Source organism: Azolla caroliniana, unplaced genomic scaffold, assembly GCF_043228905.1.
Source record: "Azolla caroliniana isolate FFs.n. ecotype wild unplaced genomic scaffold, voAzoCaro1.0.p SCAF_4, whole genome shotgun sequence".
Taxonomy (NCBI): Eukaryota; Viridiplantae; Streptophyta; class Polypodiopsida; order Salviniales; family Salviniaceae; genus Azolla; species Azolla caroliniana.
The window spans coordinates 596830-624242 of NW_028230439.1; the positions used below are offsets into that span (position 1 = coordinate 596830).

The following is a 27413-nucleotide window of genomic DNA, read 5'->3' on the forward strand; positions in this document are numbered from 1 at the left end:
TGAAAAATGAAAAATGAAAAATGAAAAAAGGAAAAAGGAAAAAGGAAAAAGAAAAAAGAAAAAAGAAAAAAGAAAAAAAGAAAAAGAAAAAACGAAAAAGAAAAAACGAAAAAAAATGAAAAAATGAAAAAAGAAAAAAGAAAAAATGAAAAAAAGGAAAAAGAAAAAAGAAAAAAGGAAAAAAGAAGAAATATTTATTTATTTATTTTTCCGAAAAAAGGAAAAAATATTTATTTATGTACTCTGAATATTTCCTCGGAGAGGGAGAGAGAGAGAGAGAGCTATGGTGAGCTCAGCTCACACTCTGTTCTTCTTCTTCTTCTCCTTCTGTTGGTCCTGCTGAAGAACCCCCCCCCAACTCATCCTCTCTTTCTTCCCCACTGCTCTCTTAACTATTCCATCTCTCGATCTTTACAAATTCAAGCTCTGAAAGGTAAGAATCCCTCTTCCCCCCCTTCTCTCTCTCTCTGCCTGCCTGTCTATATCTTCTTTACGTTTTCTTAGAATTAGGGTTTTCTTCTTCTTTCTGTTGTCCAAACGCGCTTCCTAAACAGCAACATGACTCAGCATTGCGTTAAAGAAATTGTTTTCTTTTGGAAAAAAACAGGGTTAAGACATAGGAATTACGGCTGCTCTAAAGAGTATGCCGTAAAGAAAAGACTCCAACGTTATGTTGAATCAACGTCCTCAAGAATGTGGTAAAGAAAAGAGACAGAAATTAGATTTTCTTAAGAGCGAGGTAAAGAAAAAAATACTCAGAAATTAGGATTTGTATAAAAAGAGACAGACATTAGAGTTTCGAACAGTGGGTTAAAGAAAATAATCGGGCATTGGGTTCCTAAGGCAGTAGTAAAGAGAATATTGAGCATTGGATTCTAAAATCTGAAACATTATGGTTTCTAAATGCTGTAAAAAAAAGGTTAACTATTCTTGTAACTGATGACTTAGAGTTCTTAAGAGTGGGGTAAAGAGAGAAGGAACATTGCTATGAATTAGGTCTGTTAAGAGTACGTTAAAGCATGACCCAGAAATTAGGGCTCTTAAAAGTGGGTTAAGAATATATTTAACATGAAGTTGTATTAGTTTTTCAAAGTGTGGCAAAGGACTAAGCATTGTTGTAAATTAGGGTTTCTTCAGACTGGGGGAAAATGTACAGAAATTATGGTCCGTAAGAGTGTGGTAAAGAAAAGACACAGAATTGGCTTGACTTAGGGTTCTTGGATGTGTAGTAAAGAACCCCAATTCAATCAAACGCAGAGTCCTATTTTAATCCCCTCTTTAATAACTCTAATTCAACCCAATGCTGGGTTCTTTTTTTGAAACACACTTTTAAGAGTCCATATTTCTGTGTCTCATCTTTACGACACATCCTATTTTAACTACCATCAAGAATTGTGATAGATCAGAGATTTTTTTTCTCTTTCTAAAATCAGAGTGTGTAACAGAGATATGGGGCTGCGCAGAGTGGCTAGCACTCCCAAAAGTAACCGAAAATACTATGTCCTCGTACTCGGAATCTTCTGCATATCGATTTCAACGCCATTACTCTTCTTCTCTAACCAAGGAGGAACTCTCATCTTCAGTTCTGGTAATGTATTCCCCCCGAAATGCCCTATCAATCTTCCAATTTAATTCGGGTTGCTTCTTCATCAACAAGATGTTTTTTTCATCATGCTTTTTAGGTCAAAGAGACTTCATCGATTCGACGGAAAATGCTTTAGTGAGTAGATTTTTTTTTTTTATGTCATACTGATATACCTTAAGTTTATTAAGATGTCCATTGCTATGGTAGATAACTTGAACAAGTTCATTGGCTGGTCTAGGGTTCACCATGTGAATATAGTTCTTGTGGATAGCCTAGTTATAGTCATGGAATCATAGAAAAACTATGACTACTCTATTTCTGGCATTGATCATACTATAAAGAGCTGGGTGGTGAACCTTAGCTACTTGTTTCTGGTGGACTGACAAAGCTTAAGATGCAGACATTCATTAATCTCAGTTTCATTGCTGCACCAGATACGAGGAGAACATCTCACTAATAGTATCGAGCAGATCGAGAACATATTTCCGAAGGAGGTAAGAATGATATTATTATGAGCATGAAACAATGAAATATGTTTTCACGAATTAAGTTTCAATTACTAAGATGTAACCTTAACTGGCACTAGGTTATTGAGACTATCTTATCGAACATTGAGGATGCTGGGTCTCTGAGCCGCGAGAAAGCTCACAGGCAAAGATTGTCATCATCATGGGTAACTGAAAATCCTGTGTCTCCGTTGATAGGTTCATCACAGGTGTGCTTTTCTTGAGCTTTTCTAAAGCTTAGTATATTAGGTGATTTACTTTATCTATTTGATTGACAAAGATAAACGAGCCTAGTAATGCTGGCAAAATCGGCACAAACTCTGAGTTAAGCATCGGAAAGCTGACTGGTAAAGCTGGTGGAGCTGTAATGGGGGAAAATCTAGTTGAAAATTTAGATGCTCTTGAAGGCAAGATAACAAGCCACCCTCTTTAGCTACTTTCCCATTTGGTCTACCTGTTGTAACCACATTTGTACACACTTTGTATCTGCAGAAGTAGCAAAAGATCATAACCCAGAGAATACACCTGGTGGCAACCAGCTCAGTGCACCTGATGACAAGGTCAGCCCTGTACAAGATGCCAGGCGTGTAAGTCACCTTCTTCTAACAATTTTGTTGGAAATGAATGTTTTTTTTACTAATGGACGATTCCTATCTGTTTCCTTATGCATCGTCACAGTTATATATTGATGTTTTGAATCAACGCAATAGATATGGATTCTCCATAACATAATGTTTTCTTTAGGATTCTCCAAGGGTTTCTTCATTGTCTATTAATGGCGAATCTGCATTGAACCAATGTTTTCCAAGGGTTTCTTTTGAATCTGCATTGACTTCTTACACAGTTTGTGTTCTTATGTGTAGAAAATGCGAATGGAAAGAACGGTGAAGCGCTTGAGAGATCTTACTCAAGAGAATGATGGAACTGCACCCAAATTGGACGAGGTGCTTACAGAGAGGTCCAAAAGTGTAAATAGTGGCAGCGTTTTAAGCAAATACAGTATATGGAGGAGGGATACTGATGAGAATTCGGATTCCCTTGTGAGATTGATGCGGGATCAGCTGATAATGGCTAGAGTCTATTCTAGCATAGCTCAATCACACAAGCAACCTCGCTTATTGAACGATTTAAGGCAGCGCATCAAGGAGAGTCAGCGGACACTTGGAGAAGCAAATACTGATGCAGATTTGCAGCCCCGCAGGTTTGGATGTTTGTGCAACCGATATTTCATGATTTTGGTGAAATTGCATTGAGTGGATTGCTTGAGAAACTACTTTATTTCTATTTTTATTTGATACATCCGATAGACATGGCTGAAGGCACTCTTAACCTACATGTGACATAGTTCAACTTTAATAGTGACATAATGTATAGCATCTATATACCATTTTTCATAATAATATGTAGCCACATACATTTAACAATATAATTGTTATGTGTTTCTTTATTTTCCTTATAGCTGTTGAATGCTAAAATTGATCAATCCAAGTTTTTATTTTTCTTCTTACATTTTATTTGGTGTTTGTTTCAGTAGTCATAAGTTATAACATGTTTGTTTTGATAGTGTTTCAGTGCCTCTGAAAGAATCAAGGCTATGGGACAAACACTCACAATTGCGAGACAGAAACTATATGACTGTCCGGGCATAACTAAAAAGCTAAGGGCGATGCTACAGTTATCTGAAGAGCAAACACATGTATTAAAGAAGCAAAGTACCTTTTTGAGCCAATTAGCAGCAAAAACGCTTCCCAAGGGAATACACTGTCTGTCAATGCGGCTGACAATTGAATACTACAAACTAACTGAGGATGAAAGAGAATTCCCTGGCCAGGCTAATCTTGAAGACACTAATCTTTTCCATTACGCCTTATTCTCTGATAATGTTCTTGCCGCTTCAGTGGTAGTTAATTCAACCATTCTTGCTGCTAAGGTAAATTATAACCATAGGTATATGTTACCTATTTGCTAGGTAATCATAATATCTTACTTTCAACCCAATGTCATCTTTGTTAGCTTTCTCATAGGATATGCTGTTCATTTTTAAGAGATGTTAATATTCTTTCTTTCTTTTGTCAAAATTGTGATGCTTAAGATCTTTATATGCTCATATTCTCGGAATTGCTTTACCAGGAGCCATGGAAGCACGTTTTTCATCTTGTAACTGACAAGCTAAACTATGCTGCAATGAGAATGTGGTTCCTAACAAATCCTCCAGGAAATGCCACTATTGAGGTGCATAATATTGATGATTTCAAATGGCTTAATTCGAGCTATTGTCCTGTTCTAAGGCAGCTAGAATCAGCTGCGATGAAAGAGTACTATTTCAAAGCAGATCATCCAACTACATTAGCAGCCGGCTCATCCAGCCTCAAGTACCGAAACCCCAAATATCTCTCGATGTTAAATCACCTTCGCTTTTACCTCCCAGAGGTCTACCCAAAGCTTCATAAAATCCTCTTCCTAGATGATGACATTGTAGTACAAAAGGATTTAACTCCTCTCTGGAGTGTGGATCTACATGGCAAAGTGAATGGTGCGGTAGAGACATGTGGGCATAGCTTCCATCGGTTTGATAAGTACCTCAACTTCTCGAACCCACATATCAAGAAGAACTTTGATCCGAATGCATGTGGGTGGGCATATGGCATGAACATCTTTGATCTGCAACAATGGAAGATCAAAGATATCACAGGCATCTACCACAAGTGGCAAGATATGGTAAGAGAATGTGGAGTGAACTGATCATAAGAAATGAATGCTATCTTCACAGTCAATAACTTTGTTTTTGTTTGTTAACTAGCTAAACTGACTGTTTCTGGTGTGCTAACTTTTAGTGTTTTTTAAAATTCAACTAATTTAACTAACTAATTTTTAACTGACATAATTGATTTGGCTGGTGCTTTTTAACTTGACTGATTGTTTGAACTAAATTAACAGCTTTCTTAAAACTTGCTTAACCAACTTTGCTTCTGTTTTCAACTAACTTAATCCATGTTTTGTACTCACCTACTTGGTCTAGAATGAAGACAGAGTCCTTTGGAAGCTTGGGACGTTACCACCGGGACTCATCACATTCTACAACTTGACCCATTCTCTCGACAAATCGTGGCATGTGTTGGGCCTAGGCTATAACCCGAGTGTGGATCGTGGCGAGATTGAAGGTGCGGCTGTGATTCATTACAATGGGAACATGAAACCTTGGTTGGAGCTTGGTATGTCAAAGTATAAGAGCTACTGGACGAGGCATGTAACATATGAGCACCCATTCCTACAGCAATGCAATATCAGTTAAGTTGGGAGGAGTGGCTTGAAATGATGCTATATACCTTACGTATCATGGATTCACAAGTTGTTTTTCCTTTTTTTTGTTTCATTTCCTTTGATGGGGATATTTTCAGCCTCAACTTCCCATTGATATATGTGAAAGATTTTTGAAGGCATATCTAGTGAATCCTCTCCTTCACTCTTCTCATTCTCTATAGCTGATTAGTCCAAGGCATCAGACTCAACTTCTTGTTCTCATCCATTCGTCATGTTTGGACCCCACAAACACTGATATATCATCATTATCTACCTCAATAGTGTACTACTGGCTAGATTCTTTGTCCATGGCATTTCATGGCTTTTATACAGCCTTGTTTCCTTTTGTTTTGTGCAATTTGTGTCGACCCACCATGCTTTGTAGAGGCACTCCAAGATCAAAACTCAATGGTGAAAGCCTCAATTTTTATTTTTGTTGTTGCTTAATTGCTTTATCTTTTTAGAGCATTGTATCAGTATCCAGCACATCCACATTAAAGTGTCTTTTGTTATGTTTTTGAAGAAATATTGTTGTGTCTGATCATTGATGTCTCTTTCTGCTTCATAATGTGGATATGTTCGTTCGTCTACTTAAAAAAGAACATGCTCATGGGCATTACCTGGGTCTGGTCTTATGAAGTCTGACCTTGAACAATTTTAACAGATGTGCATGCAAAGAAAGTAAGGCTCATGTTTTTTATGTTATTAATAGATGTTAAGAGCATTTTGTAAGAGCTTGAAGGTTATCATAGAAGCACTTGAGCTGTTTGTAATGGCTTGTGCTTCATGAGCCATATGGTTGTGCATGATAATCTTGAAGGCAATGATTGTACTCGATCAACTTGACAAATTCATAGCGAAGATGTAGTGTTAAACGACCCTAGTGTTGCCTTTAAATGGAAAAATGTTTCATGAATCTTGATGATTGGTTATATATATATAGTGGCATATGATTATAGTTTTTTGCTGTTAAGATATGGATGCAGATTGAACAACTAAATGAATTGTCCACAACATCTGAAGTTCCTACAAGCTGAACAGAAATTCCTTCTACAGAAATTTGACATAGCTTCAGCTATAATCTTGATTTTGAAAATGATTTTTACAACATTGGGAGATATTATATGTTTGTGCCCCAACTCATTATATCGAAGTAGCTCCGATGCAATGTCCAAATGGAAAGCAATACAAAAATTGTTTATAATAAATCAATAAATGAAGGAGCATCTATTTTTTTAAGATATTTTGTGAGATACCTCTTTTTTCAAAAGTTTGCAAACAGTTATCCTCTCTTTCTTCTTACCTTTTTTGTAAGATACTTGTGAACACATGGCTTTGCTTCAAAGGATCTCTCTCTCTCTCATGAAAACACACAATTATATTAATAAATGTGTGAAAAACATTACAATGGTACCACAACTAAGTGTTGTCACAGCTCCATGGGGGTGGCACACTAGAACAGTACCACACACACACATCCCCACCTTCATTGCACCATATAATTTTTCCTAATTTATTAGATTCCATTGCAAAAGACATGGATTCAATCTATAACCTCATGGTCTTTGTAGGATAACCATACCGATTTAGGTCTCTATTGCTCACGTTCCATTACAATGTTATACCCGTAACCATAATAGAATTTGATTTACACCTTTCCTCAATTTAGCTCTATGCCTACACACATTTCACTCACAATAATAGGCACCTAGGAAAATGTTCAACATCTAGAGATTCACATAAATTCTATAAACAAGTTTCACATTTTGATCCCATAGGTGAGCATTTGACCTGTGAGGATGATAGTAGGATCCATTAATTGATCCCTCTCCATAGCTCCATTTGACAAATTCGGAGTATTACATTGCAAATGTTAATCCTCAATGTTGGGCCCAATGCAAGGTAAAAATGCTAGAATGTATCGGACCACATCTTATTACCCCCATGAGCCTTGGCTCTTGAAGCGTCTTAACACTTCCTTGAACTTGTTCACTCAAGTTGGTTGTCAAGGTAGCATTGTGGCATCAACACCCAAGTGTGAAGCTATACAATGAAAACATAGTGGAGGATGAATGTCGCTTATTTCATGCATGCTCAAAGTATTTCACAAATAGTGCAATGGCTTGTTAGATGAGCATGATAATTTAAGTTTCTTACTCAAATCTCCTCAAAGAAGGGTGAGCATAGATTGTGTGTGCATTACTTTCATGTGGAGAGTTTCAACCACAAAGTAGTAACCCCCTCCTTGGAGAAAAAGCCACATACAAGATGTTCTGAAGGTCAAGCTTGGCCCTCCTAGTGGATGATAAAAAATATAATGAATTTTATTCTTGACATTTGAGGGCAGTATATCGCTCTGTCTCTACAAATGCATAGAATTGAGAATAAAAAGGAATTGAGTGGATCACGACTGTTGCTTAGATAGCTCATAGTTGACTTTGCTCAGTATTTTGGAGAAATAATGAGGGCTTAGATAGAGACGAGGGTATTTGGAGAAATATAGAAACTGCTAGGGAAAAATTCCTTCATTAGGAAGTGCGGCTAATTATGTAATTTCAGGAAAGAAGGAGCCTGCATTTGCAGAAGCTCTCCATCCATCTCTGTCTGAGACAGAGAGAAAGAGACGGAGATCTCATCGCTGAGAGAAGCCGAAGAAGAAAGAAAAAAGAAGGAAGAAGAAGAAGAAGATGAAGATGAAGAGAATGGCAGCTCATGGTCCTATTCTGTGATCTAAAACACACGCACGCACACAACGTGCCCCTCCATGGCTTCCATGCTATCTCACCTCCAGTCCCTGAAAAGCTCATGTGATCACCTCGTCGTAGCCAGTAAGTGATTTTCTTGCTTTCTTTTTGCGTTTGTTTTGCTTTTGTTTGTGTTCTTTTTTTGCCTTTGCGTGCCCTGCTTTTGATCTGCCAAGAGATAGCCATATATTTCTCGCTTGCTCGCTTACAACTGTAAGAAATGTTTATGGCTCTGAGAAGGATCTGTGAAAACCACACATTTTAAAATTTCTACAATCGCATTGCCAGGTGTGGTGTAAAAATATGTGCTAGTCTGACGAAGGATATTAGAAAGAAAGGAATTTAAATTTTACCTATCTACATTGTAAGATGCAGAGTAAAAAAATTGTAAATTTGGGTATAAAAAGAATCTCAAGTCCTTAACTACAATAATGGAAGTGGCATGTAGTTTTGAGAAGGAGCAGAAAAAGAACCTTTGCAGCTTCATATCTACATGAATAGATGGAGAAGGAAAATCATAAATTTTAGAGAATTATTTGAATGGATTTGAACTTCATATCCTCATGATAAGATGCATAATGTTACTTGTTTATGGTAGGGAAAGTGGTATGTTTGAGAGCTGGAACTGTTAGGAAGAAATTTCAGCTATCATGTCCCCATTGTTAGTGTAGATTAAAAACTGATAGGTGTTGGGAAAGACGTGAAAGGAAAGTACAGGGTGAATCACATAGGGCCCGTGATTATTAAGATCAGAACACAGCTACAAGGAGCATTTACACGGTGAATTATATAGAGGCTGAGACTATTGTAACTAGAGCACTGAGAAAGAAAAGATACATGGGGATTTACATATCCACACTTTCAGATACCTACTTAGAACAGTAAAAATAGTAAGTTTGAGAAGGAGCTGGAAAACAAAATTTCACATCCATATTATCAGTTGTAGAGTAGAAATAGTAAAATTTGAGAAAGATCCTGAGAGAATTCAAGCTCATATCCAACTTACAGATGTATTATAGAACGTTCATATCCACATCATAGTGAGTTTGTGAAAGATTTGAAAGAATTTCAAGTTCATATCAGCATCAGATATTTGCCTTCTTATTGTAGTAAAAGTGGTGGGGTTGAGGGGCAGAAAACACAATGCTTTTCAGAGATTTCAGAAATGGCAGTTGGACTCTTGTGTATGATTTTCTCAGTAATAATGTCCTTTCGCTAAACAAAAAAGAAAAATTAGAAGCTTTATTTCTAAATTCTGCCAATGAAAATAGCTTATTGCTAGTTTTTGTATTGCAGTTGAGGATGTGAACGATCTGTGGCCGATTGTGAAAGAAGGATTTGAGGCTCGGGTACCCTTCAGGAGAGCATGTCTTACTAGCAAGGCTCGCAATCCCGTTACATTGGATAGGTTGCCAGTGGAATACATCCTCACCACTGATTCACGACTGCGAAGCCGAATTCCACATGAACAAACTGCATTCTGGTTTCATGAACCATATGCCACAGTAGTTCTTGTAACTTGTGAGGTATTCTGACTTATAACAAAGTGTCAAAAAGTTTTCCATATCTCAATGAAGTTTGGAATTGTGTGGCATTTATGAATATTTCATATGGGTCCTGAATGTATAATGTATGTAGCACACTAGCGAATATAAATCAGGGAATGTTTGTTGGACTTGAAATATGTGAATCATAAGATACTCTAGAGCCATCTGCTAACTTTGGCAAATTATGTGAAACAAACTAGAATCTTCATACCCCTCAAAATATGTGAATCTTAAGATAATCTAGAGCCATCTACTAACTTCGGGAAAATGATGTGAAACAAACTAGAATGGTCACACTTATTTTTTCTGGAGCAATACACTCAATTTCTGTTCATTGATAAAATCCTTATGGTTTCTATGACTATTTCATATGGGTCCTGAATGTATAATGTATGTAGCACACCAGCGAATATAGATCAGGGAATGTTCGTTGGACTTGAAATATGTGAATCATAAGATACTCTAGAGCCATCTGCTAACTTTGGCAAATTATGTGAAACAAACTAGAATCTTCATACCCCTCAAAATATGTGAATCTTAAGATAATCTAGAGCCATCTACTAACGTCGGGAAAATGATGTGAAACAAACTAGAATGGTCACACTTATTTTTTCTGGAGCAATACACTCAATTTCTGTTCATTGATAAAATCCTTATGGTTTCTATGACTATTTCATATGGGTCCTGAATGTATGATATATGCAGCAAACCTGCGAATATAAATCAGGGAATGTTCGTCGGACTTGAAATATGTGAATCATACGATACTCTAGAGCCATCTGCTAACTTTGGCAAATTATGTGAAACAAACTAGAATCTTCATAACCCTCGAAATATGTGAATCTTAAGATAATCTAGAGCCATCTACTAACTTCGGGAAAATGACGTGAAACAAACTAGAATGGTCACACTTATTTTTTCTGGAGCAATACTCTCAATTTCTGTTCATTGATAAAATCCTTATGGTTTCTATGACTCTTCCCTTGCTTTGTCTTGGGGAACTTCCTTGAGTCAAGTTCTTACATAACTATAGGACCTCCCTTGAATGTCTTTGAAATGCTAGCCACTTGGTTTGAGACAACACTCTCACCAAGGCCTTGTTTCTAATCCCCTGCTACTTGTCACGTATATTTACATGTGCACATGCACGTCTGGTTCTCTTCCTCAAAGTATTCTCTTGGCTAATGAGACTGACAGCTACACTATGCTCCCTAGCAGATTGCATAGTCATTTTTATTGGTTATCCCTTAATATTGATGCTTAATTTAATGGTTTTCTCTGATTCTTACTGTCAATGTTGTCCTGTAAGCTGCATTGGCATCTCATAGAACATTATGACCTTTTAGAGGTGTTATTTAATCTTTCTTTCACTCACTCTATAAATATAGAAGTGAAGGAGCCATCTTTCATTCTCTGCCTAAATCATACCCTAGATTCTAAGTCTTTATGGATGTAGCTAATGAGAAAATAAGATGATAATTTATTAATGTTTTAAATCAGGATCTTGATGAGTATAAGACTATCCTGAAGCCACGTTTGAAGTTGATTACCCAAAATGAGGAACAGGAATGGTTCATTGTCTTTGTTTCCAAAGCTCAACTAGCTAATGATCAAGCAGGGAAGCAGATAAAAAAAATATATGGAAAACTCGAAGTAGATTTCAGCTCCAAAAAGAGGGAGAGGTATATTATTGAACAGTTTTCTTGTATATAAAGTAATGTATGTATGTTAGAAAGTGCTTATAGCTTTTTCTCGCTAATTCTGGCTTCTGGTAGATGCACATTTATTGCTTTCGCTTTATTCCAATGTCTGATGGTTTCCTTACATTAGGTGTTGTAAATTGGACATGCATGTAGCAGATGCAGCATTCTGGGAAGATGTTGAAAGCAAGATAGTGGAGTGCATTCGTGTTACTTTAGAAAGGCGTATGCAATTCTATGAAGATGAAATCCGTAATCTAACAGAAAATCGTTTCTCTCGAACTTGGAATTTTTGTAACTTTTTCATTCTAAAGGTACTTCCACAAACATTTGCATAAATCGTTAAAAGAATCGATTTTGATTTTGATTGTTGGGTACATAAAACTGCAGGAGAGTTTGGCATTTATGTTTCAAATGGCTCAACTAGAAGAAGATGCTTTACGAGAGTATGATGAACTGGAACAATGCTATTTGGAGTCAGGTTTCTTTCTGCTATTTATGTGAATACTGAGTCAATGAAAAGGAAGCATGTGCTCTTTTGAAGTTTACAAAATGCTTACCTACATGATCCATGAATACCTTAATGTATCATCACTAAGAACTCTTGGATGCAGAATGTATGGATATTTTATTTACGTCATGTATGGTTGTATGGAATTTCATCCAAGGAAACATGATGCGCCCTGCCCAATAAGTAGGAATTTCTTTTTGTTCAGGTGCCTCTACAAGATAGTGTGGTAGAAATGTGCTTTCTGCATGGCGTTTTGACAATTGAGCTTTAATTATGCAAATTTAGGTTTACTAATGTAAAAGAAAGTATTTTCTAATAAAATGATAGAAGGGTGAGGGCCAAATGAAGGGATGGGATCACAACTAAATGTCTGTACCCAGCAAAAACTTGAGTAAACCACGCCGTCCATCCTGTGCTCTTCCACAAAGGCAGGGGAAGAGAGATGCTGAAGGCCTGAAGTCTCATCAATGTCATCTATTCTTTACTATCATAAACAGAAGTACCATAAATACTCTAGATATTTAATGTACAAGTAATTACTAGCACTCAAAATGCATCACTATGAACATTGTCACAATATGATTATTTATTGTTGAAATATACTTGTACATTTTTCATAATTCAAATAATCAGAAGTGTTTTGAATTCATAATATGCCTGCATAATTGATTCATAGAAAATTGGGTCCTCTTTTCTTACTAGTTTTAAGCACATGTATACCTGCATAATTGATCCACAGAAGATTGGTCTCGCTTTTCGAACTAGTCATTGGATCTTGATTTTTTATATTCAGTCATTATAATCTCACATTGTAGCCATTTTTATGTTTCTCTCCTTTTTTCATCATATGAACTACTATATGACTCCCAAATTTGTGTGATCTCTTGGACTATGTGTTTGAACTATCTCGGAAATAGATTAGTATTTAGGATGTATTGTGTGTTAACGGTATCTACATTTTCAGGTTGTTCCTCCTTCGTAACGAATCCCAAAGGTGTATGATCAGCTTACATATCAATTGGTCCTGCAGATGTAATACACTGTTTGATTTGTATTAATGATGATCCAATCACAAATTGCAATGTGCTGCTTCCACCATGTCCATGCTCCTGAATCTGCCCATCACTATACACCATTGTAATTTAGTAATGTGCTGCTTTTGTTATCTGCATTACAATTCAATAGTAATGGTTGTAATCTTGTAATCTTTGTCAGGTCTCATAGGTGAGTATGATCTTTTGGAGACGATGATATCTCTCTCTCTTTCATGCTATTAGAAATAGGTGCTCGGCCCCTAGAGGTACTAGCAAATAAGGGTTGAAGTCTATATACAGTCCCTTCATTAAAATACTACCTGAATTTTGCTATACAATTATTCTCCGTACAATATAGTATGCCTTGTAGGGTTGAAGTCTATATACAGTCCCTTCATTGATTTAGGACTTCTGGATGCCACGTTGGTGCCTTTTAAAATTAACCTGTATCTGTTTGAAGAAACCCGTTGCAAGTTCATAGGTGTTATAGGTCATGTGTTGTTATGGGAATCTCCTCTTTGTTATAATCACTCTTCCATCTCTATAGATTGCCCACTTCCCCTCTTTCCTTGCCTCAAGTACATGTGCCATCTTCTCTCTATGGTGAGCCATTTTTTTACCTCTGCTGTAATATTTTTAGACAGAAAGCCTTTTTTTCCTCATGTCCTCAAACTGTAAGATGAAAGATGAATGCTTTGTGTTGTGAGTCATATTTGTTGTACTGGGAATTTTTTTATGACCCCACTTTTGTTGCCTCTGCATCATCTTGTGAGGATCCTTTTGTCCACTTTCCTGCTTTTCGGTTGCTTGCTACAGTGAGCCAAGTAATTTTTTCACATTTCTGCTGGATTTCTTCGTAGAAGTCCTCAAATTCCACGAGTCATCTTTTTCAACTCCATGTCTGCCATAATATGATATTTTTATGCCCGCATCTCTGTTGCCTATACATCCTCTTGTAAAGTTCCATTTTTTTACTATCCAACAACACCCACAGGAAGGGAACCCGCTTTCCCTTTTGCTTCTTTCAAATGTTGCATTCGACATGGCCACCTTGTCCATTGGGCACTTTCAGATTCGTTAGCTAATACCATTGAAGTTACCTTTTCTTTTATTAGTTTCCAGGCATCCTTAACTTTACTTCAGAGCTCAGAGTTCTATCTTTCATTCTTTAGAATGACATTTCAGTTTTTCAATTTCCACTCCCTTTCCATCTTGTTTTGCATGTCTTCTTTCACAGCATATTCTTTATCAGATTTCATGTGATTGATCTTTTGACGTAATATATTTCAGTGCATGATCTTTTCTTTGGTTTGCATCTTATTCCACATACATTTTGTGCTCTTTGAGCACTAATCAGGGTGCTCCCACCCCACTCCTTGCCTTTCTTCATGTGTTTGGGTTTTGATGGGTGACATCTCTTCTTCATGATTGTAGACCTTACCTTTGCTAGTTGTCCATGGTGTCTAGGTGCTTCATTAAGGTAGAGCAAATGCTTTAACTTCGATCAGGGAAGATTAAAGCAACACACTATAATACCGCAGAGATTAGGGCAACAGAGAGTGTATCAAGAGAGGAGTAAGAGCATGCAGATAAAAAATACTTAATGTAGACATTCACACGATAGGGATTACGGCAGCATAGTTTAGGATTGTAGAGGTTATGTTGTCAGAGATTAGGGCTGCAGATGTTAGACATCCGAGATTAATGAAGCCGATAATTAGTCCATCAGAGGTTAACAGAATGTGTCACTTTGTTGGTAATTTTTACATCCAGAACCGCTGGAAGCACTGTAAAAAACAAAGTTGTTTTCTATTAACAATGCTATTTCTATCTCCTTCATTGGATGTTGAAGTGGGGATTATATTTCTGTAGCATTTTTGTTGCAGAGGAGTAACACATGCATGCAATTACAATTATTCTATGTTATGCGTTGTTTATCTAGTTTCTATTTAGCTGATTGAGGCCTCTGTAATGCATGGTCCTAAAAGTGGATCAACATTTAGCAGAAATTGCTATATTGTGTGCATTTAATGGTCAATTGTATTGATATCACAGATTGAAAATTCTTTATAAAGCCGTCTAATATGTGATTCTTGTTGTTTATAGTCAGTGTATCTACAATGAAACAGAGGAGATTTGGTGGGCAGGATGCAGGTGATGATTCTTCAGCTATATTGGATCAAAATCGAAAAGGTCTAAGTCAAGTCATTGAAGATGATACATTCCGGGAATTTGACTTCAGACAATATATTTTTGCACGTCAAGCTCATGTAAGTGTTAATGATGCACAAACTTGGTTTGGTTTCTCTTTCTACATTTATAATAACTATTCCATAACTTGGTTTGGTTATTGAACATTGTAAAAGCGTCATAAACTCATTATGAGGTCAATGGAGAACTTTTTTTTTTGTCTTTTAAGCTTCTTGTAACTGTGATTCCTTTCAAACAAATAGAAGTTCAAGCTTTTATCAAATTTGATAGCTCTCAAGGTTCAGATACTGGAATCTATGTCCTTTTGAGTATGAATGTGCAGAAATCTGGTTGAGCACACATCACACATGCAACAATACTGTCAACGTTCTCCCATCTTTGTCAATGTCTTGGAGGTCATTCAATCTAGTGGAATTACCCCCCACATCAGAAGTACAAATGCTTTTGGTTTCTGACCTTTGATGGTAATGATGAATGAAACCAGCCTAATGAATTTCAAGAGGGGCTGTAAAGCTCAAATCAAAGCACCAAATTTGCTTATCCTGGAAGAATTTTATAGAAATGAAGAAAGATCTACTTAAGATTTTCACCCATGAAGACTTCATTTCACATCCGAGAGGCTGGAAATTATTCCTGAACAAAGAATTTGACCCCTTGTTCACCTCATAGACTAGCTCCCCTCTCAGCATTTCTTTCATTGATAATTATTTGAAGGTAGTACAGTTAAGATATAGCCCAAAGCCTAGAAAACCAGCTAGCCATTGAAGCTTATTTCAGCACTGGAACCCAAATATAGAGCTTCCAAAGTGAGCACGTTAGCAAAGACAGTAACTCAGCTATGATTCCTACAACCCTCTAACTAGACTCCTGTTTCTTTTCAAAGCTGAATTTTGAGTTTTCATTAAAACACAAGTATTTCTAATTCTGGTAAGTGTCAACTCTCAAAAATAAATCTTAGCACTCACACTTATACACACTTATAACTATGTGTGTGTGTGTAGGGTGCTACTTCAGTATTCAGTGCACTAACCTCCACATACATCAGAATCCAATGCTGACCCGACTGACCACAATTGGAAGCACACACATCAGTTAAGTTGGTATTATAAGGCAAAACTTTACAATTGGGCATACACACCTCCACACATCAGAATTCAATGTTAACTAAACCAGCAATCAGCTAATCACAGCACTGCCTGTTGTGGTTCCTCTGCTTTACAGATTATTGATCCTTAAACCTTTAACACTGGCCATGAAAGTCATCTTTGCCCCATGTTTGAAGAATCAAATGAAACTAAAATATTTATTAAAATTGTAATGAAAGTTTAGTAAAAATGACATCTCCTGGTAACAATGAAGGTATGTTTTTGGATTATATATGAACATAAGCTTGGCATTGTTTTTCTGAAGTATATTGTAGGTATCTCTTTGGGCATTGTCGTGCAAGGCCATGATCAATTTTGTGTAGAATATTCACATGCCAACATCAACAGAAAAAGACAGTTCCTTAACACTCGTCTTATGTTTTCTAGGATGAAATTTATTATGATTTTCTTACTATTTGTATGTGACCAATTAATTATCCAGCAATACAAAGAAGGCAAACGAATTACACAGGGCTATGGTGTACTTTATTGCTTTATACAATGAAATTTGATAACCTGCCTTATTGCATGATCAAATTATCAGCATGTCCAAGCTCTACTGTTCAATTTTCTTACTGAATCTTTTATTACAGTTACTGTTCGTTCTAGGCCGGGTCATAGATGTTGCTGCCAGGGGGTTATGTTTTATCATCACTTTCTCAAAGGTTTTGTCAGATAATGAGGTGTGTATTTGGGCTATGATCGCTAATATAAAATTGGGAATGGGGGATCCTTTTACTATACAGACTCTTTATATAACTTTAGTTGCTTTTCTTTCCAGAAAAATATTCCTTTCTCTCTGAGAGAAGTATGGGTCATCACAGCATGCATGGCATTGGTAAGAGAGACAGGGAAACAATTTCGTCCAAATTTATTTACTGTGGAAGCACAGAAAGAGTTCTATCGTCTTCAAGCTGATCTCTACTCCTTAGCAAGAGTGAAGGTCTGTTTTTCTTGAATATCTGTCCTTAATTATATTCTTGGTATGGCCATGAAACTGCTACTACACAGATGGGTAGAGACAGACATATCATTCATAAACTGAATGTTTAAGTTATCTCTAGAGCATTAACGATTGATTATGAGTGTTTTCACTTGCGCAATGTACATATTTTGTCTTTTTGCCCAGATTATGAGGCTTGGAGATCTTATCGGATATGGAAAATGTATAGAGCCGAGCCCATATAACAGGTATTAGTATTTGTTGGTTAAGATGATTCCCATTGCAGTCTGCAGACATTTGCTGTATTTTTTGTTGTTGATGCATGCTATTTTAATTGGAGCAGTGCATCTCTGAGCATGCTTCCTTGGCCTAGGCCCATTGTTTGGCCTGCAATCCCTACTGATGCAGATGATCTGATTGCAGAAAAAGCAAAGGTGAACAATTCATTTCATACATCTAATAAGAATAAAATTTCTTGATCCAATAATTCACTTCTATTGATTCTGCAGATCTCATGTGAGATGCCTAAACCCTTTGGGATCATAAGAAAGGCACTACCTCTGGCACCTACATTGCTTCTTAGGGATGCCAACAGAAGAAGAGCTGCACTCTCTGTGGGGAACATGGCAGAAATGTTTGATTCTCGATTAAGTTTTAAAGAGAGGTATGACAATCCTGAGATGCTAAATTATGTTAGGATTGGGTTTGAATACACAAAAAATGAGCATTCTAATGCTGATATTAGAATTTTTGGCAGCCCAGCTGGCGATAGTGTTGTTCCAGTGACATCCCCGTCCATTCCAATAACCGCTGCACCACCTCGATCAGTGTCATTTGGCAGTTTGAGCTCAGGAAATGCTACAAGTCAAAGTCCAGGCCATGCTGATAGACCTATGCGTTTGCCTGAGATCTATGCTGCTGCAGAGGCTGCTATCCAGAGCACTATCACCAACGAGAAGCTCAAGGATGCACTTTCTTCGGTTGAGAAGTTTGAGGTATAGCAGTACATGTAAGCTGTTAATGGTGTTTCCATAAATTTCAAGAACTTGAATGAAGTTTTTCTGCTAGGATTTCTACATTGAGCTGACAAAAGCAGCAGCAGAGAATTATCATAATTCCTGGCGCAAACGACATGGTGTTGTATTGGATGGAGAAATAGCAGCATTCCACTTTAGGCGTGGTAACTATGACCCTGCAGTGAAGCTGTATGAAAAGGTTTGTGCAATGTATGCTGGTGATGGGTGGCGTGCACTACTTGCAGAAGTTCTCCCAAATCTTGCAGAATGTCAGAAACAACTTGAAGATCTAGCTGGTTATCTCCTTTCTTGTATTAAGTTACTATCTCTGGAGAAGAATCTGTTGCGAGAAGAGGAACGCCATAGTATTCAATCAGAAGTGCTAAGATTAGCCCATAGCGCATTAAAGAATCCGGTTTCATTGGATGTGTCCTCACTAATCACATTTTCAGGAAGGGGTGGATCTCCTCTTAAGCTTTGTGAGGGGGATCCTGGAAACTTATTGATATCTGTGTGGAGTGGCTTTCCTGGAGAAATAATACTGGATGCTCTAAGCGTTACATTGATTGCAACATTTACACCAGAGGAAGGTGGGAAGGTATGCGTCGTCTGCTATTACTATTTCCAACTCTGATTTATGTGGTAACTATCATAATTGTATTACAAGTTTGCTGTACTTGTTCTTTTGTTGACCAATGGAAAAACATATCACTGACATTGTCAAATGAATGCTCAGGTTGTGAAGAGTAGTCAGGGCCCGTGCTTGAAACCAGGAAAAAACAATGTGCTTATGATCTTGCCTCCACAGCGACCAGGGTCTTACGTTCTTGGTGTGCTGACGGGACAATTGGGACAAGTGAGGCTTAGGTCACACAAATACTATATGACTAGTGCATTAAGCTCAAAGGGAGGATTTCCTGATAGTGATGATTTCTTGAGTTTGGAGAGGCCTTTGAGACCCGTCTTACAGGTAAAGATTAGAACTATTCCATTTTTTATTTTCTTCTAAATTTATTATGTGAAAGATAATCTAAATTTGATGTTCTTCTAAGAAGTATCTACCTATATTCTATGATGCAGGTTTCAGAACCCCGTCCACTTTTAGAGATAACTTCTGTGGTTTCTTGGGGATTGCTAATGAATGAACCTCAATGGCTTGGTTTGATTATTAGGCCAATTGATTACTCTCTCAAGGATTCTATTTTACAAATATTACCAGCAGTGGGTCTGCAAATTGATGATCCACAACTTTGTGAACTTGAATTGGCAGAAAATTTACTTAAAGGAGGCACTCAAAAACACCTTTCAAGGGAAATAAGCCATATTGGTAAAGATATACAGGCTTTAGATCTCAAATCTGGGACAGTATCACTTCCTGATTGGGCGAGTGAACAAGCATCAGTATTATGGCTAAGGGTTAAAGCTGTCCAAGAGAAATCAAAAGATGTTTTTAGCACTCCACAACCTTCATCTACCATAAAGTCTTTAGGCAGTCGCAGTATTAATGCCGTAATTGTGGATGATACTCTGTCCGGTGAACACTCTTCAACAGGACAAGAAATTAAGAAACATACACTAAAGGATAGCCAGACAGTTGGTGTAAGGAAGCTTGATCTCAAACTCAAGTATGGAGCATCACATAGCAGACTTTATGAGAAGTATGAGCTCTGAGTGGATCACTATGTTTAATGGGGTGCATGTACATGTCTTTTTCTAATTGTGTGGTGTTTCATTTAGTTTCTCTTAAAGGAGGTAGTATATTCTTTGAAATTATATGTACAAGATAATGTGAATGCCAACTTGCATGAGAAATTTAACAGAAATTTATTGAGATATAACAGAAATTTAACTTATGACATGTTTCAGGACGTTAACTATTCAATATTTGGATCCATTACGAATGATATCTCGAGTGGTTGCAAAGGGCAATGATTCTACATTTCTTCTACAAGTATGTACTAGCATAAAATAGATTTTCTATTTTTTTAATAATAATCTAATAAGCTTCCAATGCTGTACAATTCTGTTGCGTGTTTGTTCCATGCACAATATCTGAAAGATTATACCATCAAAATTATTTCTTTCCATGGGTTAAAAATTTTTAAATCTGAATTTTAGTCAAGTTTCTGATTATCATTGTTTCTAAGAAAATTTTCTGTCTCTTGAAATTTGATAGAGTCTGCGACTAGAATATTTTGTGGCCAAAGATTTGTTTGAAGCTCTCATGTAAAATGTTAAGGAGTTTGTCTCTGGACAGAAATATAATCATTATAGGAGACTGAATAGAGATTTATTTCAAGAGTACCAGGATCAGGAAGCTCTCATCATCCTTGTAAAAAAGAATTTCCTTGAAATTTTAATACTTTCAATGATCTGGAGAAGTTTTGTGAAGCCTGAGGTAAAATTTGATTAAAGAATGATGGAAGTTTCTGTAAATAGATGGAACTTTGTCAGAGTTTTGAATAAATCTAAAAGATCAAATCAAGTGCAGTAATATTGGTGAGCAGCTTGCGCTTCTTCAGTTTGACATGTACAAAGTACAGGAGTGAAGTTACACAATTGCTTTCTGAACAGAGTTGGGTAGTCACCAGTCCACAGATTTTGCCTGCCCTCAGTTACACCGCTCTACCTGGGGAGATGCTTTCTCCTCCTTTGATCATGTGATAAATAAAATTTTGATATTGAAATCTTTTTGGAGAGATAAAACTACTCTCCATTGTCATATAACACCTACCCACTTGGTTGCAAGCTTGAGGCCACCAGGTTTAGAGAAAGAAAGAAGAATGTATTAACGTCTACCAGAGGCCAAAATCAACCTATTGGAGAAATTAGAATTAAAATATGAATGAATTCATGTTATCAATACTGAAACAAAATAAAAACTCTAGGTTCCTAAAGCTCCATGATTATTTTTTTAATGCATCTGGTGAAATGATTTTTGAGATGGTTTACGAGGGTTAAGTGCATAACTTACACTTATGGGTTGAGTGGTGGTGATTGGGCATTGTATTTGAGGCTGATTGGTGGGGCTGATTGTTAGAAATATTGAGAATCGATTAGATAGGTATATAGAGTTACATATATGAAAACAAAACTACTAAACCACAGAGATGGATATATGAAAACAAAACTTCTATTACATATGAGAGTAGCTCACAATGGTAGTTCACTCATGCGCTCACACGTTAGAGCTTAGATGGGATCTGGACCAGCTCACTACAAAATTATTGGGGATTGATAATCAATATCACTTGGTACGAAGATGGCCCACTATATGACACAATTCTTATACACATCGGAGGATGGATTCATCATTAGGCCACCATATATGGACATACATCTATCCTATGTACGGCGCAATGTGATAGGGCAGCTGCAAACTTCATCACATCAGTTACAGATTGGGGTAGGCAGATATACACGAATATCGCTACAAGAAAGTGCCAATTGTGTCATCAAGGAGTGGAATCCGAAGAACACTATGTTTGTCACTGTAGTGTTTTTTATGAAATCAGAGGGAGATACCATTACCTCTTTAAACAAGGCTTTGGCCCGCCATGCAAGGTAATGGAATATGAGGACCAATAGTGCCTAGGACTTTTCTTGCTAGAGCTGAAGAGACATCAGGAAAAGTTGTTGAAGAATACAGCCACACAAGCTCATCCACAAAGAACAATCACAACTTTCTTTAGCCCCATCACTCCTACTAATGCTACAAGTCAATCTAGGGATACACAAATGGACTTCCAACCAGGACATAATAAAGGAGTTACAATTGATCGGGGCAATAGCAATTTGTTGTGTACATAGGCCCCGGCCCCATGGACCACGACCTCAACACCCTTGTCATCGACAGATAAAAGCCATTATCTCTTGCTATTGCAGGTGCTTCCCTCGCTTCGGAGACCTTTCCATTCTAGATCGACCTATGCTAGAGATCTTTCGAAGACAAAAGTTACAATACATCTAACTTGAGAATCTCACATGTGCCGAAAACTAGTTTCCCTCGTCTCTTTTTATCTTATTTACTTTTATATTTACGGAGTAATATTTATTTTATTTTGATTTGTTGATTTGTTGTCTCAAAGATGAGACAACACTTCAGATGTAATCTCTTGTTTGGTCTTATAGTCCATTTTGGCCTCTTAAAAAAGACGTTAATATATCTTTCTTTCTTTGTTCTTTCTTGGGAGCTCCCTAAACGAAGGTACCCAAGGTTGGCACTTATGTCATCAAGACAACTGGCTGAAAATGGAGACACTCATTGTTGGTATGTTGAAATGCAGCAATGGTTCGAGTCACATGGCATGAGTATAAATGCACTACCCCCGTTCCAATATAGCTTGGACTGTTCCCATCTCAATATGACCAAAGTGGAAAAGAATAGAGTGATCCGAACTGATATTATTAACTTAGAAAACAAGATAACATGGATCAGCCCCAAAATACCACTTGGTACAAAGATGGCCCACTATAAGACACACTTCTTACATCTATCCTATGTGTTGCGTAGTGTGATAGGGCAGCTGCGAACCTCATCACATCAGCTATAGATTGAGGTGGGCAGATATACACGACTACCTCTAGAAGAGAGAATTTGCCAATTGTGTCGTCAAGGAGTGGAATCTGAAGAACACTATGTTTGTCATTGTAGTGTCTTTTATGCAATTAGAGGGAGATACCATTGCCTCTTTAAACAAGGCTTTGGCCCACTACGCAAGGTAATGGAATATGAGGACCAAAGATGCCTAGGACTTTTCTTGCTCGAGCTCAAGAGACATCGGGAAAAGTTGTTGAAGAATACAGCCACACAAGCTCATCCACAAAGAACAATCACAACTTTCTTTAGCTCCATCACTCCTAATGCTAGAAGTCAACCCTAGGATATAGAAATGGGATCCAGACCAGGATATAACAAAGGGGTTACGATTGATCGGGCAATGGCAATTTGCCTTGCACGTAGGCCCCGGCCCCATGGACCACGACCTCGACACCCTTGTCATCGACAAATAAAAGCCATTATCTCCCGCCATCATAGGTGCTTCCTTCGCTTTGGAGACATTTCCATTCTGGATCGACCTATGATAGAGATCTTTCGGAGACAAAAACTACAATATACCTAACTTGAGAATCTCACATGTGCCAAAAACCAGATTCTCTCGTCTCTTTTCTTTTCATCTTATTTACTTTTATATTTACTGTGTAATATTTACTTTATTTTGATGTGTTCTCAAAGACGAGAAAACATTTAAGATGGAATCTCTTATTCGGTCTTATAGGCCATTTTGGCCTCTTAAAAGACGTTAATATATCTTTCTTTCTCTCTCTCTCTCTCTTTCTTATAGGCCATTTTGGCTTCTTAAAAGACGTTAGTATATCTTTCTTTCTTTCTTTGTTTTCTCTGTCTTTTGGGTCAATCTTGAAGACGAGACAACATATTAAGATGTAATCTATTAAGATGCTTTCATGGAGTTGAAAATTAACTGAGTTAAGTGAAAAGCCATGTTTGTCTTTGCCAACTCTAGTGAAGTGTGGGCTTGAGCTTGGGCCTTAATTTATGCTTGATGAATATCATGAAGTGTATTTCCACCTTTTTGGTGCCAAATAAAAGTGAAGCTTGTTCTTTTTACACTCAATACATATGTTAAAATTTTAATTGTATTTCTTTCCTCATTCAGGTGACACTGATTTCTCAATTAAATGCAACAATTATCATAGAAGATGCTGAGCTGCATTTGCAACCAGGTTTTGTGCACTTTGGAGGTGTAAATAATGGCTCACCTCTTTCTGGCATATTGCCACTTGTTATGGCTCCATCAACAGAATCAGCTCTGCTCTTTACTGTTTATGTCGAGGCATCGGGGAAAGAAAATGGTAATGTTTCTTTCATTTATATTTGAAGGTATTGTGAGCGGTGGAATGTTTTCTAATGAGAAAATATGAATTCATGTTACTGCAGGTATTGTACAAGGTCAATCGACTGATGGAAGTACGTTAAACATAAAGTACAAAATAATTGGGGACCGAACTTTAGGTGCCCATTCTCCAAGCAGTTGTCTCAGAACTGATAGTGATGGTGGAAGAGATATATCACTGCAGTTCAAAAGCTTCGTGGCTTTGCAAATGCCAATCCTAGATCCATTACTTGCTGTTGGAATGTTACCCCTTCCTTGCAACAATCCTTGTGTAGGAGATCAAATTTCAATACAGTGGCGTGTAGAAAGAATCAAAGAAGGTATCTGCAAGGTTGTAAAAAGTAGCTACACAAACTACCTGGTAATATTTTCACTATCATTAATTATTGTGGAAAGAATTAGTGTTGTTGATATGTGACTAATTGTGCTCTTGTGCTTTCTTCTCTTTCTTTTTTCTAATGCATTCCTGTGATCATTTGACACAAATAAGGGATACAATGTTTCAAAAGACCTTAACTACTTAATAAAAAGAGCCTACCATCATGTACCTCTTCCTCTCCCTCTCTTGTAATCTCTTTTAAGATGTAATCTTGTGTTTAGTCTTTTGGTCTATTAAAAGACATTAATAATGTTTCTTTCTTTCTTTTGATGTCTTTTAAGAAACCAAAATAAATACAACTAAACATATGGTACGAAATAATATATTGATCTAAGACCATAATATTCTAAACTTAAATAGACCGAAGCTTTTGTCTTCAAAAGAATTTAGGCTGAAGCTTTTGTTTTGGATATAGTTTGTAACATTACCTGCTTCAAGATGTAGAGATCTTAATAAATACAACTAAACATATGGTATGAAAGAATATATTTATCTAAACCCTTAATATTCTAACTTAGATTGACTGAAGCTTTTGTCCTCAAAAGAATTTAGGCTGAAGCATTTGTTTTGGAAAAGTTTGTAACATTACCTGCTCCAAGATGTAGAGATATCCAAAGCAAGGTAAGCACCTTTCAATGCCAATAGCACCTTATAGAGAAGTTACTGAAGTACGACAATACAACAACAGCATATCAACAAAGAATCATGACAATTTTCTTAGTTCCATCACTCACTTGGAAAGTGATTACAATTGATCGGGCAATAAAAGTTTGTCATCTTTCACTCCATCAATCCTCATTTGTGAAGGGTGTCACAATAGATCAGCCAATAGAAATTTGTTAAGCATGTGAACTTTAGCCATTTGAACCAGGGTCCATCACTCCTCATCGTACAAGTCAGTCAAGGACTATGTAAGTGCAGTTTTGTCAAGACACTTCAAAGGGGTTACATTAGATCAGGCAATACCAATGTGCTCTGCACATAGGCCATGAGTATTTGGATCATGGCCTCATCACCCTTGTCATCAATAAATAAAGGCCGTCATCACCAGGCACTGAAGGTGATTTCCTCACTTTGGAGATCTTCCCAACTTGGAGAGACCCATGTTGGAGTTTTTTCAAGGCAGAAGTTAGTACCCTATGTCTAGTTATATTTATTTTAGTTTTTTGTGCTCAAAGAGGAGATTTTAAGATGTAACATTTTCTTTCGTGTTATAAGCCATTTTGGCCTCTTAAAGGACATTAATATGGCTTTCGTTCTTTCTCTCGGCTCCTTGTCCACGGTTACTCAGCAAAGTTAACTCATTGTGGTGTTCCACACCTATCTATGCACATTAGGAAAGAGTACTGCAAAAAGTTTAGGAAACAACATAGAATACATAGTTGTCTGGGTATGTATGTTATGCATGTTACAATTTATATCCCTCTGCTCTCTTTCCAGAGTTGAGTCAGCGGCATTTTTGGGAGTAATGAAACTTGGGGGCAGTTTAGGGAAGTCAGGATTTAGAATCATCATCACATATGACGTGATGCTATATGATAAATCATTAAACACCCATCATTTCTACATTTGTCTAAATGGTTTTTTGTGTTTCTGCAGGCGGATACTGAGGAGCTACTATATGAAGTTGAAGTGGATCCAGACCATTGGATGGTTTCCGGAAGGAAAAAAGGATTCTTTTCTATTCCAGGGAATACAGGAGGGAGAGCACTTATCTCTTTGACGTGCATTCCTTTGGTTGCAGGCTATGTTAGGCCACCTACACTAGGTTTACTATCAGTTGATAAAATGAGGATTTCCAATGCTCCAGGGCCACAGTCGATTTGTGTGTTACCCCCCACCTTGTGCTCTTCCTTTTGTACCAAGAAATAGTTCGTTGAGTCTATAGTTTTATCTTCCTTTTTGATATTTTGCCTTTCCATTGTGGAAGTATATAGAGCAACTGTGACTAGGTTGAGATTAGAAGCTTGTTAAACAGGCCTCTTAAGTGCAATGCTACTATATAAGAGGGTGACGGGATTCAAGAGTGTTGCAATGATGGCATCAAAATTTTGAATGGCATACACATGTAAAAGTCAAAACAGAGTTTAAATATCTTCAATAAATCAAAGCTTCGAAATTGGCAGTTAGCCAAGAAAATTGTGATAGAGAAAGAGTCTGTTGTAAATATATTTGTTTCGAAGCCTCCAGGGACAGTGTTCTGCTGTCATTGAGTTGCATTTAAGCAAATTGTATAGCCTTCCGAAAACAAGGATAATTTGGACCATGACCTTGATCTTGATTTGCTGAGAGAGAAAAAATGGAACTGTTGATTTATAAGTTATCTAAATATGCAAGCTTTGAATATTTTCTGAGAGAAAAAATGCAACTATGCAAGCTTTGAATATTTTCTCAATATCATCATTGACTTGTGCATAGTGGGGGCTCATTATTCTAGGTAATTGGCTAAGCGGCTTCTTCAAGTATTTTACCTATTTATTCTTAGGTTAGTTTTTGGGTTATTTGACAACTTGCTCTAGCACCTTCATGGTACATGCAATTGGTTCATGTAGTCATTATCTTTGGTCAAACAAATATTTTACTCTACATGCAGTCTTGCAAATTTGATTTTTTCTAACTTGATTGTATGTGATATGTGGGTTCTTTGCTCTATCTCATACACTCTACTCTACTACGTCTCCCATCTTTGTCACAACACTTAGCATTGATTGTGTACATCATATTTGGTGGCTCTGTTTTACGCTCATCAACTACTCAACCCTATTTAGGAGCATGTCTTTTTGCTTGTCAATTATGTCGCTAATTTTGAGTAAAATAGCTTTAGACCTAATCTCACCAAATCATTGGACAACTCTAAGGTCTACATGCTTTTATATG

General features: G+C 37.0%; 3 protein-coding genes across 6 annotated transcripts; all 3 read left to right on the top strand.

The window, feature by feature from the left end:
• The first annotated feature begins 330 nt into the window (after positions 1 to 330).
• On the top strand, positions 331 to 2524 carry LOC147864635 (uncharacterized). Of its 2 annotated transcripts, none has more exons than XM_087318743.1 (6): positions 331 to 433; positions 1446 to 1588; positions 1683 to 1720; positions 2020 to 2079; positions 2172 to 2300; positions 2372 to 2524. In XM_087318743.1, exons 2-6 carry the CDS (start codon positions 1450 to 1452, stop codon positions 2522 to 2524), a joined length of 519 nt encoding a protein of 172 aa, XP_087174869.1. In that variant the 5' UTR covers positions 331 to 433; positions 1446 to 1449. The 2 variants fall into 2 exon arrangements, with proteins under 2 accessions (XP_087174869.1, XP_087174870.1); XM_087318744.1 differs by having other exon boundaries at positions 2172 to 2258.
• A 20-nt stretch (positions 2525 to 2544) lies between these two features.
• GAUT1 (galacturonosyltransferase 1) lies at positions 2545 to 5862 on the top strand. Its single transcript, XM_087318742.1, has 5 exons — positions 2545 to 2678; positions 2955 to 3292; positions 3664 to 4021; positions 4222 to 4809; positions 5111 to 5862. Exons 2-5 carry the CDS (start codon positions 2958 to 2960, stop codon positions 5381 to 5383), a joined length of 1554 nt encoding a protein of 517 aa, XP_087174868.1. The 5' UTR covers positions 2545 to 2678; positions 2955 to 2957; the 3' UTR covers positions 5384 to 5862.
• Positions 5863 to 7966: 2104 nt separating this feature from the next.
• Positions 7967 to 26655, top strand: CLUB (TRAPP II complex TRAPPC10/CLUB). 3 transcript variants are annotated; one of them, XM_087318745.1, is made up of 19 exons: positions 7967 to 8219; positions 9432 to 9661; positions 11183 to 11364; positions 11513 to 11696; positions 11773 to 11863; positions 15034 to 15197; positions 16877 to 16966; positions 17065 to 17226; positions 17413 to 17474; positions 17570 to 17660; positions 17736 to 17890; positions 17972 to 18221; positions 18295 to 18840; positions 18979 to 19212; positions 19323 to 19900; positions 20109 to 20193; positions 23921 to 24116; positions 24202 to 24518; positions 26136 to 26655. In XM_087318745.1, the coding sequence occupies exons 1-19, from the start codon at positions 8156 to 8158 to the stop codon at positions 26406 to 26408; spliced, it is 3954 nt and encodes a 1317-aa protein (XP_087174871.1). In that variant the 5' UTR covers positions 7967 to 8155; the 3' UTR covers positions 26409 to 26655. The 3 variants fall into 3 exon arrangements, with proteins under 3 accessions (XP_087174871.1, XP_087174872.1, XP_087174873.1); XM_087318746.1 differs by having other exon boundaries at positions 17984 to 18221; XM_087318747.1 differs by lacking the exons at positions 7967 to 8219; positions 9432 to 9661 and having other exon boundaries at positions 11223 to 11364; positions 11542 to 11696.
• Positions 26656 to 27413: the final 758 nt, after the last annotated feature.

What these genes read in the sequence shown, in the direction of transcription:
- LOC147864635 (XM_087318743.1), top strand. Translation starts at nt 1,450, where the DNA reads ATGGGGCTGCGCAGAGTGGCTAGCACTCCCAAAAGTAACCGAAAATAC. An exon ending in ATTCGACGGAAAATGCTTTA is followed by an intron (nt 1,721 to 2,019) that starts GTGAGTAGATTT and finishes TTGCTGCACCAG; the next exon opens with ATACGAGGAGAACATCTCAC. An exon ending in AGAACATATTTCCGAAGGAG is followed by an intron (nt 2,080 to 2,171) that starts GTAAGAATGATA and finishes AACTGGCACTAG; the next exon opens with GTTATTGAGACTATCTTATC.
- GAUT1 (XM_087318742.1), top strand. Translation starts at nt 2,958, where the DNA reads ATGCGAATGGAAAGAACGGTGAAGCGCTTGAGAGATCTTACTCAAGAG. An exon ending in GCAGATTTGCAGCCCCGCAG is followed by an intron (nt 3,293 to 3,663) that starts GTTTGGATGTTT and finishes ATAGTGTTTCAG; the next exon opens with TGCCTCTGAAAGAATCAAGG. An exon ending in CAACCATTCTTGCTGCTAAG is followed by an intron (nt 4,022 to 4,221) that starts GTAAATTATAAC and finishes TTGCTTTACCAG; the next exon opens with GAGCCATGGAAGCACGTTTT.
- CLUB (XM_087318745.1), top strand. Translation starts at nt 8,156, where the DNA reads ATGGCTTCCATGCTATCTCACCTCCAGTCCCTGAAAAGCTCATGTGAT. An exon ending in CGATTAAGTTTTAAAGAGAG is followed by an intron (nt 17,891 to 17,971) that starts GTATGACAATCC and finishes TGCTGATATTAG; the next exon opens with AATTTTTGGCAGCCCAGCTG. An exon ending in CACCAGAGGAAGGTGGGAAG is followed by an intron (nt 18,841 to 18,978) that starts GTATGCGTCGTC and finishes ATGAATGCTCAG; the next exon opens with GTTGTGAAGAGTAGTCAGGG.